The sequence below is a fragment of the Cucumis sativus genome, chromosome 3 (genome assembly GCF_000004075.3).
Source record: "Cucumis sativus cultivar 9930 chromosome 3, Cucumber_9930_V3, whole genome shotgun sequence".
Classification (NCBI taxonomy): Eukaryota; Viridiplantae; Streptophyta; class Magnoliopsida; order Cucurbitales; family Cucurbitaceae; genus Cucumis; species Cucumis sativus.
This window is the reverse complement of record NC_026657.2, coordinates 7,563,781-7,577,555: the sequence shown is the minus strand read 5'-3', so window position 1 is coordinate 7,577,555 and position 13,775 is coordinate 7,563,781. Positions and strand designations below refer to the sequence as shown.

Here is a 13,775-nt window from a genome sequence, read left to right as displayed (position 1 = left end):
CCTTCTCACCATTTATATAAAAAAAGATATCAAAATATTTATAAAAACTAAGAGTAAAATTTAATAATTGACAAGTTATGATTAGACAATTTGATATGATTCATTAAGATAGATTATGTTTAATATATATCAAAGTATTATTACGACATTATGAGAAAACAAATTTAAATCTTGACCTTAATATTTGTTGTTAAAAGATTTTTCCTTTTTCATTTTATTAAGCAACATGACATTTTAAACAATTCTTGAAATCAACATATCGCTTGTTAGGGGTAATTTTGGACTCAAATGTACATTTGGAGAAGTCAAAGATGACTCAACTGAAAAAGGAGACAAAAACGTGGGCTAAACCTACACACTATGACTCAAATGAGTTAGGAAATGGAACGATCATAGATGTATAAGTGTAAACAACTATCTCTATATGAGACTTTTTATAAGAAAAACAAAGGTAAAATAATGAGTGTATACTAAAAGTGGATAATATCATATCATTGTGAAGATCATTACTGGACTTGTCATAATTCGAAGAAATAAGTTATATTCCAAAATTAAGAACTAGTTTTGTTTTGTTTATATATAATAAAAACTTGACTTTACTTTTGAAATTTGTCCAAAATTTGGAACACGTTTTTTTCAAGAAGGTAAGATTGCAAATGTCATGAAAAAGATTTATTGAATTTCCTTTATAAAAAAAATGTGTAAGTAACTTTTTATCCATTAAAAAAGAAAAGAATCTTTTAATCTTTGTGTTTGTCGAAATTGTACGATGAACTTTTTGTCGCATACACGTACGACATCAATACGTTAAGATTTGTAATAAATTCATTACAAGATCATTCGTAACGTATAAACAACCATACATAAATACAAAACATAACTACATAAACGAAAACCAGCAAATTTTTGGATTACAACTTATCATTTTATTTTGTCTCCTCAATTATATTCCCAAATACCTTCGAAAAAAGAAAAGAAAATCAATTAATATTAGAAAATAGTAAATTTTAGAAAAATGGTAAAAAATAACGAATTTGACAAAACATCTAAAAAATAACACTAATATAATTCTATTAGTCATAACGATAAACATTTATAGACTTTTGAATACAGAATTTTACAACATGTAGTAAATATTTTAGTTTATTATGCTATATTATAACGAAAGTGTCAAAATTTTATTTGGATTTTAATCTTTTACATATTCAAGAAAGAGTTAAAGTTTGATTAATTATTATTAGTATTAATTTGAAGGATTATTGTTTAGTTGTTGTTTCAGCCGCGTTGACTGAAAACTGACAAATTGATTCATCATCTTCATCATACAATACAACGAACCACAGAAAGATGTCCAAATTCTCGTGAATTTCGTCCAAAGTTTCCTTCTTTTCTATCCTGATCTCCATTTCCTTTCCGTTTCATTCATCATAAATCTCTCTCTCTCTCTCTCTCTAACTTCTTCAATTCCCTCCAATCAATTTCATTCCAATTTCCCAATCCCCTCTGATTCTTCCTTCTTCCTTCTTCTAGGGATTCCAACCTGATTCCTCTTTCTGATCTGTCAAACCCCGAATTTCAGCTTGATTCTTCACGATAACTTCAATTTGATTCGTTTCGCATAACCCCTTTTGTTCTTTTCCTCAATGATTCAATCCGTTTGGAGTTTTCTGATTGCGTAACCTAATTTTCGGGGTTGAGAGTTCTTAAGGTTTTTCCGAGTTCCCCTTCAAACTTCCCAGACTAGAGATCCCCAGTAATCGAATCGCTAGAATGCGTGATTCAATCCCACACCCTTCTACTCCCTTCAGGGCGGTGGATAATTCCCCTCTGCTTGGCCACTCCGTCACCAATGGCCTTTTCCGTTCACGAGGGTTTATTCGCCGTTCGCCTCAGCCTCTTCGTGGCGCTGTTCGTCTTCTCCGCCGTGCAAGTGGTCGCCAGATGATGCTCCGAGAGCCCTCTGTTCGTGTCCGTGAGACCGCCGCCGAGCAGCTCGAGGAGCGGCAGAGCGATTGGGCGTATTCCAAACCCATTATTCTCTTGGACCTTCTATGGAATTTGGCCTTCGTCATCATTAGTTTCACTGTCCTAGGGCTTAGCACGAGTGAAAAGCCTTCAGTGCCTCTTAGGTTTTGGATCATCGGATATGCTTTGCAGTGTATAATTCACATGTCCTGCGTTGCTGTTGAGTATAAGCGTCGGCGCTCTACGAGAGAACCCACGGGATTGGACCGTAACAGTGACTGGACGAGCGGCGAGGATTCGAATTCGGTTTCTGGAAGTGATGGAGATGATTATGCGACCGAGCAGACCGTGAACGAAGATGAATCTAGGTAAAGGCAACGTTCATTTACCATTTCATTCTGCTGAGCTTATCTAGGTTTACTAAAGGGTGCTTGATCACTAATCTAGGTTTTGCTTTTTCTCTTACATTTTGAATAGCAATCTTGTGAAGCATATTGAGTCTGCAAACACGATGTTCTCTTTCATCTGGTGGCTGTTGGGCTTTTATTGGGTAACTGCTGGAGGCCAAGAATTGATAGAGGGTTCACCTCAGCTATACTGGTTTGTTAATTTTTCCAACCAATGGTCTTTTAACATTCCATTTGTTCCATTTCTTATTGATATGTGCTGTTATACATTGCAGGCTCTCTATTACGTTCCTTGCATTTGACGTCGTGTTTGTTCTAATTTGCGTTGCAATTGCTTGTCTTGTTGGTGTTGCTATTTGCTGCTGTCTCCCTTGCATCATTGCCATCTTGTATGCAGTTACCGATCAGGTAGTTTCGATGAGCTTTGGTTCAATCATTGGGGTTTCAATTCCCTACTTCTTTAACTTGGCTTGTTTTAAATGGACGTAAATACCTAATCTTATTGTGTATTGTTGTTCATCGATGAAACATTAGCTTGTATAGAACACTTTAATAGGTTATGAGTTCATAAATTTAGCGTTTGTACATCTTGCCATCTAGTCTAGAGGTCTTTCACTTGTTGTGATAAGTAAATGTTTTCGTTCTGTTGTGTGTTGGTTAACGTTTTAAGATATTCCCTTCTAGAATCGAGTCAGTATTTGATCCATAGAAAGCAGTCGGATAGGTTCTATTGAAGTTATTTACGGGTTATGCTCGTGTGCTATGGTGTAATCTTGCTTGACATTTTAGAATTGACTTTACTGCTCGTGATGGTATACGGTACTTTGTATCATTTTGGTATTTGTCAACTCACCCTATTTCGTTTCCCTTGTCCACAAAAACTAGGAAGGAGCTACAAAGGAAGAGATCGAACGCTTACCAAAGTACACATTCAATAGAACGGGTGATGTTGAGAAAGTGAATGGTGATATTCAAGAATCTAGCGGAGGAATAATGTCTAACTGTGACACCGATGCACCTACGGAGCGCTTTCTTCGCCCCGAAGATTCTGTAAGTTCCTGGTTGAGTTTTCTTTCTAAAAGTTTAAAAGAATTCAAAGGATTCAAAGTTCTCCAAATGTTGTAGAAGCCATTCAAAAGCTCCAAAAGCACCATAGGAGTTAACAATGCACAAAATGAAACAAACTTCCTCGTTTTTTTCTAACACGAAATCTTATCATCAGGAGTGTTGTATCTGCCTCTCCGCTTACGAGAATGGAGCAGAGCTACGAGAACTTCCCTGTAACCACCACTTTCACTGCAACTGCATCGACAAATGGCTCCACATGAATGCCACCTGCCCACTCTGCAAGTTTAACATCTTGAAGCCAAACAGTTCCAGTAGCGAAGAAGTGTGAACGAAATGTAAGAACGATGAAACACAGACAGAGAATACAGAACTCAACACAAAATCCTCCACCCCCCCCAAAAAAAAGAAAAAAAAAAACATAATGTATTGGCTTTGATGGCCATGGAGAGAGAGAGAGAGAGAGAATGGGACCATGTTTGTAAGTCTCTTGCAGGTGGCAGAGAGTTTGTTTGGAAGCTGCTGCTTTTGTATGGTTTATTATTACCATACATATCTATTATATTGTATTATTATTATTACCTAATTAGGTTAAAGAGAAGAAACAAGTACTGAGTTTTATGTTTACGAGTCTTGTAAATTGGTTCGAAAGAACTGTGTTTTGGAGTCTGTTGTAATGAATAATATATATTAATGTTGGAAGAGGCAGTTTGTTAAGGAGCACAAAGATCATTGAAAATCATAAGCAGAAATTGCCATTGAGTATTTGTTAGTAGAGTTGATGGGTTAGACAAGGAGTTTACCTTCATATATGATGACATTTGTTTCGTGGTTAGGTATGTAAAATATGAACAGCAAAAAGAAGATCTCAGCAACGCATGTTTATCATCTGAGTATCAGATGGGCGTGATGAACCCTTCCATCACTAGCTGCGTTATTTAACATCATAGATCGTTCACAACAAGTGCACCAGCCGGGAATCGAACCCGGGTCTGTACCGTGGCAGGGTACTATTCTACCACTAGACCACTGGTGCTTCTTGTTTATTCATTCTATCTTTTTTTAATAACAATCTTTTTTTAATTTTTCTAACTACAACAATAATTATTTTAAATAATCCTACTTTTATATATATATATATATATACTTATATATTTATATATTGTTGTTTTATAATTAAAATTTTGAAAATGGTAAAAAATGGCATAATGTGTTTTTGTTCTTTATTTGTGGGCTTAGTAATGAATGTGTACGATATTTTGTATTTTTCTGAAAATAAAATTTTAAAGATTTTGGTTGTTAAATTGACTTGTATATTGGCTGTACTATCAAACTTAAACAACCAAGGTTTCAATTTTCTCTCCCAACACCACTATAAGAAAATAGGTATTTTTCGACATACGACACGGACGTTGGGAGAAAAAGCTTCTTTCGACATCGTAGGAGTTTCGTTGGAAGAAGGTTGGCTATCCCGACATGACATAAGACACGTCAATATAAGGTAATTCAATAAAAAGATTACAAACTTCTCGGGATGTTGTTATGTATGGCGTTGAAAGAAGATTATAACTTTTTTAATATATTTAACTTCTCTTGACGCGTTTACACATGCGTCGAGAGTTTTCCTTTAAAACTTATTTTTAATATTTGTAAACAAATCTAAAAACTGCTGACGAGATAAAGGTAGACACCCCAGAAAAAACGAGAGATAGAAATAGATTCCAAAATTTCATCGTCCATCATTGTCCACCGTATGGTCTTCTCTTCCGTTCGTCGTCCATTGCCCCTCGCCGCCAATAAGCCATTATTCTTCTTTCTCATTTTCTTTATTTTGCTTTAGGGGTTAATTGTTTTTGTGTTTTTTAATTGTCAAAGGTCTCTTAGTGTGTTATTCTACTTGCCGGCATCTCGCTCCCGTATGCCCTATCTCTTTGTTCTTTGAACTTAGGTATTTTTTAAAATTTTGCCCTAGAAACTGTTAGTTCGTTAAAATTTGGATAGAGTGTAAGATGTTTGAATTGGTTGATAGTTTTTTTTTTTTTTTTGCTATTGTAAAATTTTATCAAACATCTATAGTTTTGTTTGTATTATCATTTAATAAGATTGCAATATGTTTATCTCTTGATGATTAAGAGAAGGAAGTAGGAGTAGAAGTTCTCATCAAACATAAACTCATGAGAGTCTTGACATGCAAAGTAGATCATATCATACTTAATCGGTATCATTTCAAACAAATAAATTGAATCAGCCTTGTTCCTAATTCCAATTCAAAAGAATAATATGAACATTCCCTTTGGAATTTCGGTTAAAAATATAAACACAAGAAATCAAAAGAATGATTTATATACATTATATCAAAAGAATTGATTTACAGTTTTTTTTTCTTCCTAATTAAAATCGTTCTTGATATCCAACATTCCATATCGGAATACCTGTCACAACTCCGCCGCCGCCGCCGCCGTGGAATGTTCTTGCCGGCATCGCCACCGGAACCGGAACTCCAATCCTCTCAACTCCGGGCGCCAACTTCACTCTCACCGACAAATTAATAATTCCATTCCTCTCCCCTTTCTCATCTCTCAACCTATAACTCAAAAACTGCAAATGACTTTCCGGCAGGTGTCCAGCAACAAAATCCGCCACCGGAACCCTAGACTTTCCGACTATCTTAACCTTCCGTCCCGAAGATGCACTGCGACAAACCTCCACAACAACAAACGCAGCGTGCATTGGAAGATCGATCACCAGCTTCTCATTCCACCGCGGGAATCCATCACCATCGCGATCGATTTTCGTGTTAACAGAGCCATTTTCGCTTTGAAGGTCGGATCGAACAGTGACGAACAAATCGCTCTTAATCGGCTTTCCACGGATTTGGAGATTCTCTCCTGATATGACAGTGATTTCTACAGTTCGTGACGCCATATACGAAGGAATGTGAAAATTTGAAGAAGAATGAATGAAGAATTTGAAGAGAATCGGAGATGGAGAATTAGGGATTTTAAGAGTTATTTTCGTTGAACGAAGAAGAAGAAGGGAAGGTTGGGAGAAAGAAGGAAGAAGAAGAGAGGGTGTTTCGGGAAAACACGTGTTTGGTTCAACGAAGACTAAACAAACCTGGCTGTGGGTTAATACAAATGACTGACGAACGACGTGGCACTGAGTCGAAGTCTTATTGGACTGTTTTGTTTGTTAAACGATGGTAGTTGGCGGGAGAATTTTTGAAAGGTAAAGAAAATGGAAATTCATTCCGTGTTTCAAATTCAAATTCGCCGTGTAGAAAGTACTCTTCCAAATAAATACGTTTTCCTTATAATATAATATATTACTCTTTAGATAAAATATTTTCAAGTGTTAAACAGACTCGACCTAACAAAAATTGAGATCAATATCACTAAATTTTCAACTAACCGATGATCACTCCTAAAAACAATAACACGACAAAATTAAAGATTAATTAAAATTAGAGATAATGAAATTAAAGACAACGTTGTAAATGTAAAGAATATTAGCAAAATTTAGTCGAACACGTGTACATCTAAAATTTTGTAAATATTTTGTTAACGTTGAAAAAATTCCATTTGCCCAAAGTATTCCCAATTCCTATGGAATTCCCTCGTGGAATCTCTTTCCTTTGTTTCTTCTTTTCCTATTAAATTTCTTTTGCGTTTTGGAAGCACCACTCCTCTTGGAGCAAACTTCACTTCTACGTTCCATCCTAATCATCCATCAACTTTTTCTTTCATTTCATCTAACTTTCTCAAAATAAAAAGTGGTTTTTCAAATGATTATAAAGAAACATTCAATTATACATAAAAGAAGGTAAACTATTTTAAATGACTCTATCCCAAATCAATTTTGCTATAAAGGTAAATAACCACCTCCACCTTAGATCGTATTGTTTTAATATCATCTTAAATAACCATTAATCGGGTATGTAATTTTAATTATTTTAATTAAATTGAAACTTTTTAAAATAACGTGAGTCAAATATAAAAAAACGAATATTAGAGATAAAATATATTGCTTTTACGTAGCTATGATATGTACAGTGAAAAAATGATAAAATCAAAATTTTAAATTTTGTAATGACATACGATGATTAAAATAGTATTTTTTAATGTGTTGAATTGAAAATTAAATTGATGATAAAGTTTAAGAAAATTGTAAAAGATAGCAAATTTAGTAAAATATTTACCATACATAGCAAATTTAGTAAAATATTTTAAATTATATACATTAATATGTTCTATCAATGTCGATAGTCAGTAATAGAAGTTTATCATATTTTATCTTTATAGAATTCAAAATTTTGCAAAAGTGGCAGTAGAGTGTTTAAGAATATAATTATTAGGTTTATGTTCAATTTAAATATTATTCATACTTTTAAAAGTCGAACATTTTGATAATTTTATTTAGAATATCAAGTTGTTTTTGATAATTAAACAAAGCTCAACAAACCTATCCATAAGTGTATTTTTGGAAATTCCACCCCAAGTCAACCACTTCTCTTCCGAGTTTCCAACTAATAGAATTATTTATCCATTCTTAATATTATTAAGTTTTTTGTTTTCAAAATTAATTTTATACTTTGTTAAATATTTTATATATGAAAAAAAAAAACCCTCTTAAAATGAGCATTCATAATAATCACAATAGTTATATATTTATCATAATTACAATTAAAATTGTATATTATAGTTTTTGGTATATTTTGTAAAAGAATTAAAATTAATTGGACTATTTTCATTTAATTAGGATTTTTACATATAAAGGAAAAGAAAAAAATCAACCGTAGCTTAGCTAAATCTAAACCTACACTTGTGCGTTCGTCAAATCAAATACGATCACCACTCCGAATAGGGATTCCGATCACAACGCCGCCCCCGCCTCCGATATTACTTTTCTCAGCCGGAATTTTAACATTTTGCGACTGTGAAGAGGAGCTGGACGAAGCAACATAATTATCATGCACCAAAACTCTCACGGAAATATTAACAATCCCATTTCTCTCACCTTTACCGTCTCTCAATCGGTAACTCAAGAAATGCAGATAACTTTCCGGCAAGAAACCACTTAAAAAATCCGATACCGGAACATTCACAGTACCGACGATCTTATGTCTGGAGAAATTTCCGGAATGCACATCAATAGTCATGAAACTTACATTCGACGGCAATTCCAACGCTAATCTGTTGTTCCAGAGAGGATAGCTACCGCCTTTGTCGTCGATTTGAGTGCTGACGGGATTCTGAGAGTCGATTTTAACGGAAGCGAATGAGTTTTTCTTTATCGGCTTCCGATGACGGTGGAGATCTTCGGCTGAGATCACTGTGATTTCGAGAGTTCTTGAAATTATTGACGCCATGAGGTGAAGAGAAAACAGAGAGAAAACGACGAATCGATTTTGTTCTTGAAATTAGGGTTCGGGGATAATTTATAAGGAAGGAATTTGGGAGAAACGAGGGGAAAAATGAAAACGTAATCTACGGTTGTTTTTCATAAACCAATTACCAACGTATGGGAATAGGTTATATGGAAACTTGGATGAAACTAATGTTCATATAATAAAACCAAAAATTTTAAAAATAAAAAATCAAACTTTATAAAAATAGCAAAAAATATTAATTAGATTTCATCCGATCTACCATTTTTAAATTACAAAAATAACAAATTTAAAAGTAGATTATCGTTTAATTATCATCGATTATCACTTATACTTATCAAATTTGTAATACTTTTAAAAAAAATGTTAAGATCATCTAACGCAATTTCTCAAAAACTAATGATTTGATCATTTATTTTGTGAAAATATCGACCTATCCATAAATATTAAATATCATAGTTGAGTTGTAATTACATGTATTATGTATTATATTTAAATATAAAGTTAAAATTTGTTTCAAGTGATAAAATTTTAAAATATTTATAAATATAACAAAATATCGCAATTTATTAATGGTAGAATTTGTCGTATATAATAAGATATTGATAATATGAAAAAATTGATGAAATATTAACTTATTTTTTGTTTCTTGTTTGTTAAAAAACAAAATTTATTATTTTCATTTTCAATTTTTATTTGTAATTTTAAAAACAACTTTTTTGTTTAAAAAGCTAAGAAGTAAATCATCCAACATACATATTTTCTAAAAATTAATTTTTAAAAACAAATAATTGTATCTTTTCTTTCTTCAAAATTAGATAAATTAAAATGGTTCACAATTTCAAATATAATAAAATAAACTAAAATATAACAAAAAAAAATTTATATTATATCAATGATAGATACTAATAAACTATTATATCATATAAGTATATATCATTATCCAGATAAAATTTCAAATTTTATAATATTTAGTGAATAATTTATCAAATTAAATAAAAAGCTAAAATCTTATTTTAATTATATATAATCACATGACTATGGATAACTATATCATATTTTTAATAAGCGTGTGTAACACTAACAATATTTAAATGTTCTAAAGTTTAGGACTTATTATTTTCACAACTGCTTTTACCATTTCTTTACTTAAAGAGTAATTAAAGTTAAATATATTTATATATATATATGAGATTAATTAATTATTGACTAATGATGACTAATAAGAATATTTATTAATTACGAAAGAGAATAAGAATATTTTGTTGGTTGACGCAAGTCGTCAAGTCGTAAGAGACTCGTTCAATTTTGGATAAAACTCTCCTCTTTTGTATTTTCTCTCTTTTCTTTTTTATATGAAACAATCTCAATCTTTAACATATTCTTTCCTAGAAAATGTTCCCAAACAACTTATTTAATGCATGCAAAAGGATTTATATCAATGTAGTAATTACTTTCCATTTGTTTTGTTGTATCTCGGTCAATTTTAATTTCAGTCTTTCTATCCATCAATAAATATCTTTTTTATAAAAATTCGTTATTGTACCTTTTGGAGCAACAACGAATATGAATATTGTTTTGTGTTTGAAGGGTATGTGTTATTAATTTTAGTTTGAGTTATAATAGTATGTTGCGTGTAAGTTATTTTGGTTTGATAAAGAAATAATAAACATTATAGTAACGAGTAAATTTTTTTGAAATAGTATTTATCGTAGTAATAGATGATTATTATCTTAGATAATTATTTCCCAAACAACCTCTATATATTTTTTTTCTTTATCTTTTTATAATCTATATTCACGTTATTATGAAACCAATTTCTATGAAAATTGGATTTTGAAGGCTAAGTTTAAGATTTATTGACAATAAAATTTAAGTTTAAAGTATAGATCACATCTCGCTTCAAACCACCACATTAACAAGCTTAATTATATGTAACATGGTAATAATAGAGTGTTCGTATTCAGTATAAAAACTATACTAACAAACTACTTGGTTTGAAATATAATATATTACGTGAACCCAATTTAAATTTAAAATTATACTTTGACCGTTGCATGGGACATGCATGAACAATATAAATTTAAGTCTCACCTTATGGCAAGTGAAGTACTACATTTTATACGACCAAACACATAAACTTTATAAACCTAAGATTAAAATAACAATATGCAATTCAAATTTACACTTTTCCTCATATGGACTATGCAACCCTAGGAAGTATCAATTATAACCCAATACATTACCATAGCCAATTCTGTCCTCTGATTAAAACCTTTGTAATCAAATCATTTTAATTATAATATGGCAAGTAATAAAATAAAAGGAAATTAAATATGTTTACATATTTGTTAATTAGATGGAATTTTAGTATTATGGGTAACAATGACGTATGGAATGTGACGTTAGAGTGTGATGTGATCAAAACGTTTCCTTGCGGCTTCCTTTAATTGTTTTGTTTTTTGTTAAGCAAGTTCTCGTCATTTACAATTAAGGTTACCGTGAAGATTTTGAGATGCCAAACAACTTCCCCAATTATGGCTAAGTATTTAGTTAAGATTGGATAATCGAAGAATTAATTAATTGTGTGTTATTAAGACAACAAATGTATTGTTTAGCGAAATACGATGGTCGATCATGTGTTGGTGTTCAACTTAGTTGTATTGACATGACCATTGTTTTTATAGATCAGATGTTCACTTTACAATTGTTGTTGTACATAAGAAAACAAGTGAGAGAACAAAATGAAAATCACAAAACGAACAAATGGAACACTACAAGAAATCGGGGGTCTCGTGATGCCGTCACACGTCAAAAAGGATAGAGAACAAAATGAAAATCACAAGACTGGCAAATGAAACACTACAAGAAATCAGTGGTCTTCCGACCCTATCACGCGTCGGCATATATACACAAAGGCGTTAGGGCAAATCCTCCCGACGTACATGGTGTCGTTGAGAAGGAAGTCGGCGTCAGTGCGTCGGGAGAGGGATTCACAACGCGCAATGAAAATGCGTCAAAATGTCATACTCCCGATGCAGTCAATGCCAACAAATGGAGCACGTCGACAATAGGGGACTTTCGATGTTCTATCCCATGTAAAGGAAGGAGTGAGGGAGCAAACAAATAATAACATTACAGTTAAAGGTATTTTTTTTTCTTTCCAGATAATTTACGTTGTTATTAGCCAACTAACGAAAGATATTGATCACCAACTTATGTGTTTAAAGATTAAAATGGAATGAAGTTGGAGTTATCGATATCATTGATTAGGTCATAGTAACGAAACATCATAGATTGACCAAATCAAAACAATCCAAGTTTTTTGATTTGATGGACATTTTTGTTGACTTGGTATAATACAAATCCAAAAGGTAGTATACAAAATTCTTTTGGCTTTCATATCTTGACTTCTTCTTCCCCCACGTGTTTGCTTAGCTCTACAACTTTAATTGATCAAGTCAATGTCATTTCACTATTTATGCCACTCAATATCCTTTCATTTTAATATATAGTTTTTCAATATTTCTACTTAAATTCATCATAAGTCTTAGTTTATTAAACTTGTCAACATTAACAAAAAAAAAAAAACCTTGTGACATTTGGACATGACTAAAATGAAGTCAATATTGTTTCCATTTATTAATGAGTATTTGATATTATATTCAAATAAATTATATTTTAAGTTGACTGGTAAGTAATATTTTAATTTTTTTCTAAAATTATAGATATTAACATAACAATACTTTTTTAGTCGATGGTCTTATTTTAATTCTTATATTTTTCTTAAATTTCACAATTAGATCCTCCATAGTTTATTGGAGAAAAAAATTAATCTTTATGAACATTCTCCGACCAAATTGTGGAAATATATTAACATGATGTCTTTTTCGACACAAAAACTAATATCGATAAAAATTAATCTAGCTAGAAGGCTAACTTTAAATTTAAAATTTATTATAAATAGAAGGGATAAAATTTTCAATTTAAGACTATTTTATTATTTATTATCCAAATTATATTTCTCTAAAGAGTTTTTTTTTCCTAATATAGAAAATCTTGATAAATTATTTATAGAAAAATAATAATTTTTTTATGAAGCGTAAATATTTTGTATCGATTCTATTTTTTTTTTTTATATATTTTTAGAAATGTAACTATTTTATTTTCCACTTTGATTTTTATTGACCTTAATAAAAGACAGTTGGCAATTCAATTTGTAGCTAAATCCAATTTCACGCCACTTTTTTTCTTTTCAATAATATAAGTTTTTTGTCGAGTTCTAGAAATTCCAAACACAAAAGTTCAATTTATTTAAATTGGGGTGTAAACTTAATTCAATTCAATTTAGTTAAAATCTTTCTATACCAAAATTTGCATAAATTTAAGCTTGACTAATTATATAAATTAAATATTGTTAGACTTTTTAAAAAATCAAATTTTATGTCGGTTTGAGCTTAACTGATAATCGATCGATTTTAAGAATAAAATCGAGAGTTATATTGTTCCATGTAATTGTTGTACTAAAAAAATTATATATACATATGGAGAGAGAGATTTATTGTCAGATTTTTAAAGTAATGAAGCTATATTGAAAAGGAAGATTTCTAAATTCGATATATGAATTTCAATCAAACCAATACGTAATTGCATTTAAGTTTTTTAACACAAAAATTAGAGGGATTAAATTTATGACTTTAGGCAAATCAAACGCATCGGTAACAGTGAAGCCATTTTAAAAATGTAGATACAAATTTCAATCAAAACTAATATGTAACTACATTTATTTTTTTATCAACACAACAATTTGAGAGATTAAATCTTTGACATTTAGGAGAAAGATTATACTAATTATCGTTAAGCTAAATTCACATTTACGATACACTTTATTATTTACAAACTATACAATATACTAAGTTCATTTAACAAACTATATGATACACTTTATTATT

The 13,775-nt window shown here is 31.2% G+C and overlaps 3 protein-coding genes and 2 non-coding genes across 5 annotated transcripts; 1 reads left to right on the top strand and 4 right to left on the bottom strand.

Moving 5' to 3' along the window:
- Positions 1-1,319: 1,319 nt before the first annotated feature.
- Positions 1,320-4,179, top strand: LOC101205399 (E3 ubiquitin-protein ligase At1g63170). The gene is made up of 5 exons (XM_004133830.3): positions 1,320-2,333; positions 2,443-2,565; positions 2,648-2,780; positions 3,258-3,422; positions 3,595-4,179. The coding sequence occupies exons 1-5, from the start codon at positions 1,771-1,773 to the stop codon at positions 3,766-3,768; spliced, it is 1,158 nt and encodes a 385-aa protein (XP_004133878.1). The 5' UTR covers positions 1,320-1,770; the 3' UTR covers positions 3,769-4,179.
- A 122-nt stretch (positions 4,180-4,301) lies between these two features.
- On the bottom strand, positions 4,302-4,390 carry LOC116402979. Its single transcript, XR_004215711.1, has one exon. It is a non-coding gene; the product is annotated as a small nucleolar RNA snoR114 (small nucleolar RNA).
- A 12-nt stretch (positions 4,391-4,402) lies between these two features.
- Positions 4,403-4,473, bottom strand: TRNAG-GCC. Its single transcript has one exon. It is a non-coding gene; the product is annotated as a tRNA-Gly (tRNA).
- Positions 4,474-5,828: 1,355 nt separating this feature from the next.
- Positions 5,829-6,362, bottom strand: LOC101214532 (BON1-associated protein 2). The gene has a single exon (XM_004134288.3). It carries the CDS (start codon positions 6,360-6,362, stop codon positions 5,829-5,831), a length of 534 nt encoding a protein of 177 aa, XP_004134336.1.
- A 1,912-nt stretch (positions 6,363-8,274) lies between these two features.
- Positions 8,275-8,805, bottom strand: LOC101214294 (BON1-associated protein 2). Its single transcript, XM_004134287.1, has one exon. It carries the CDS (start codon positions 8,803-8,805, stop codon positions 8,275-8,277), a length of 531 nt encoding a protein of 176 aa, XP_004134335.1.
- Positions 8,806-13,775: the final 4,970 nt, after the last annotated feature.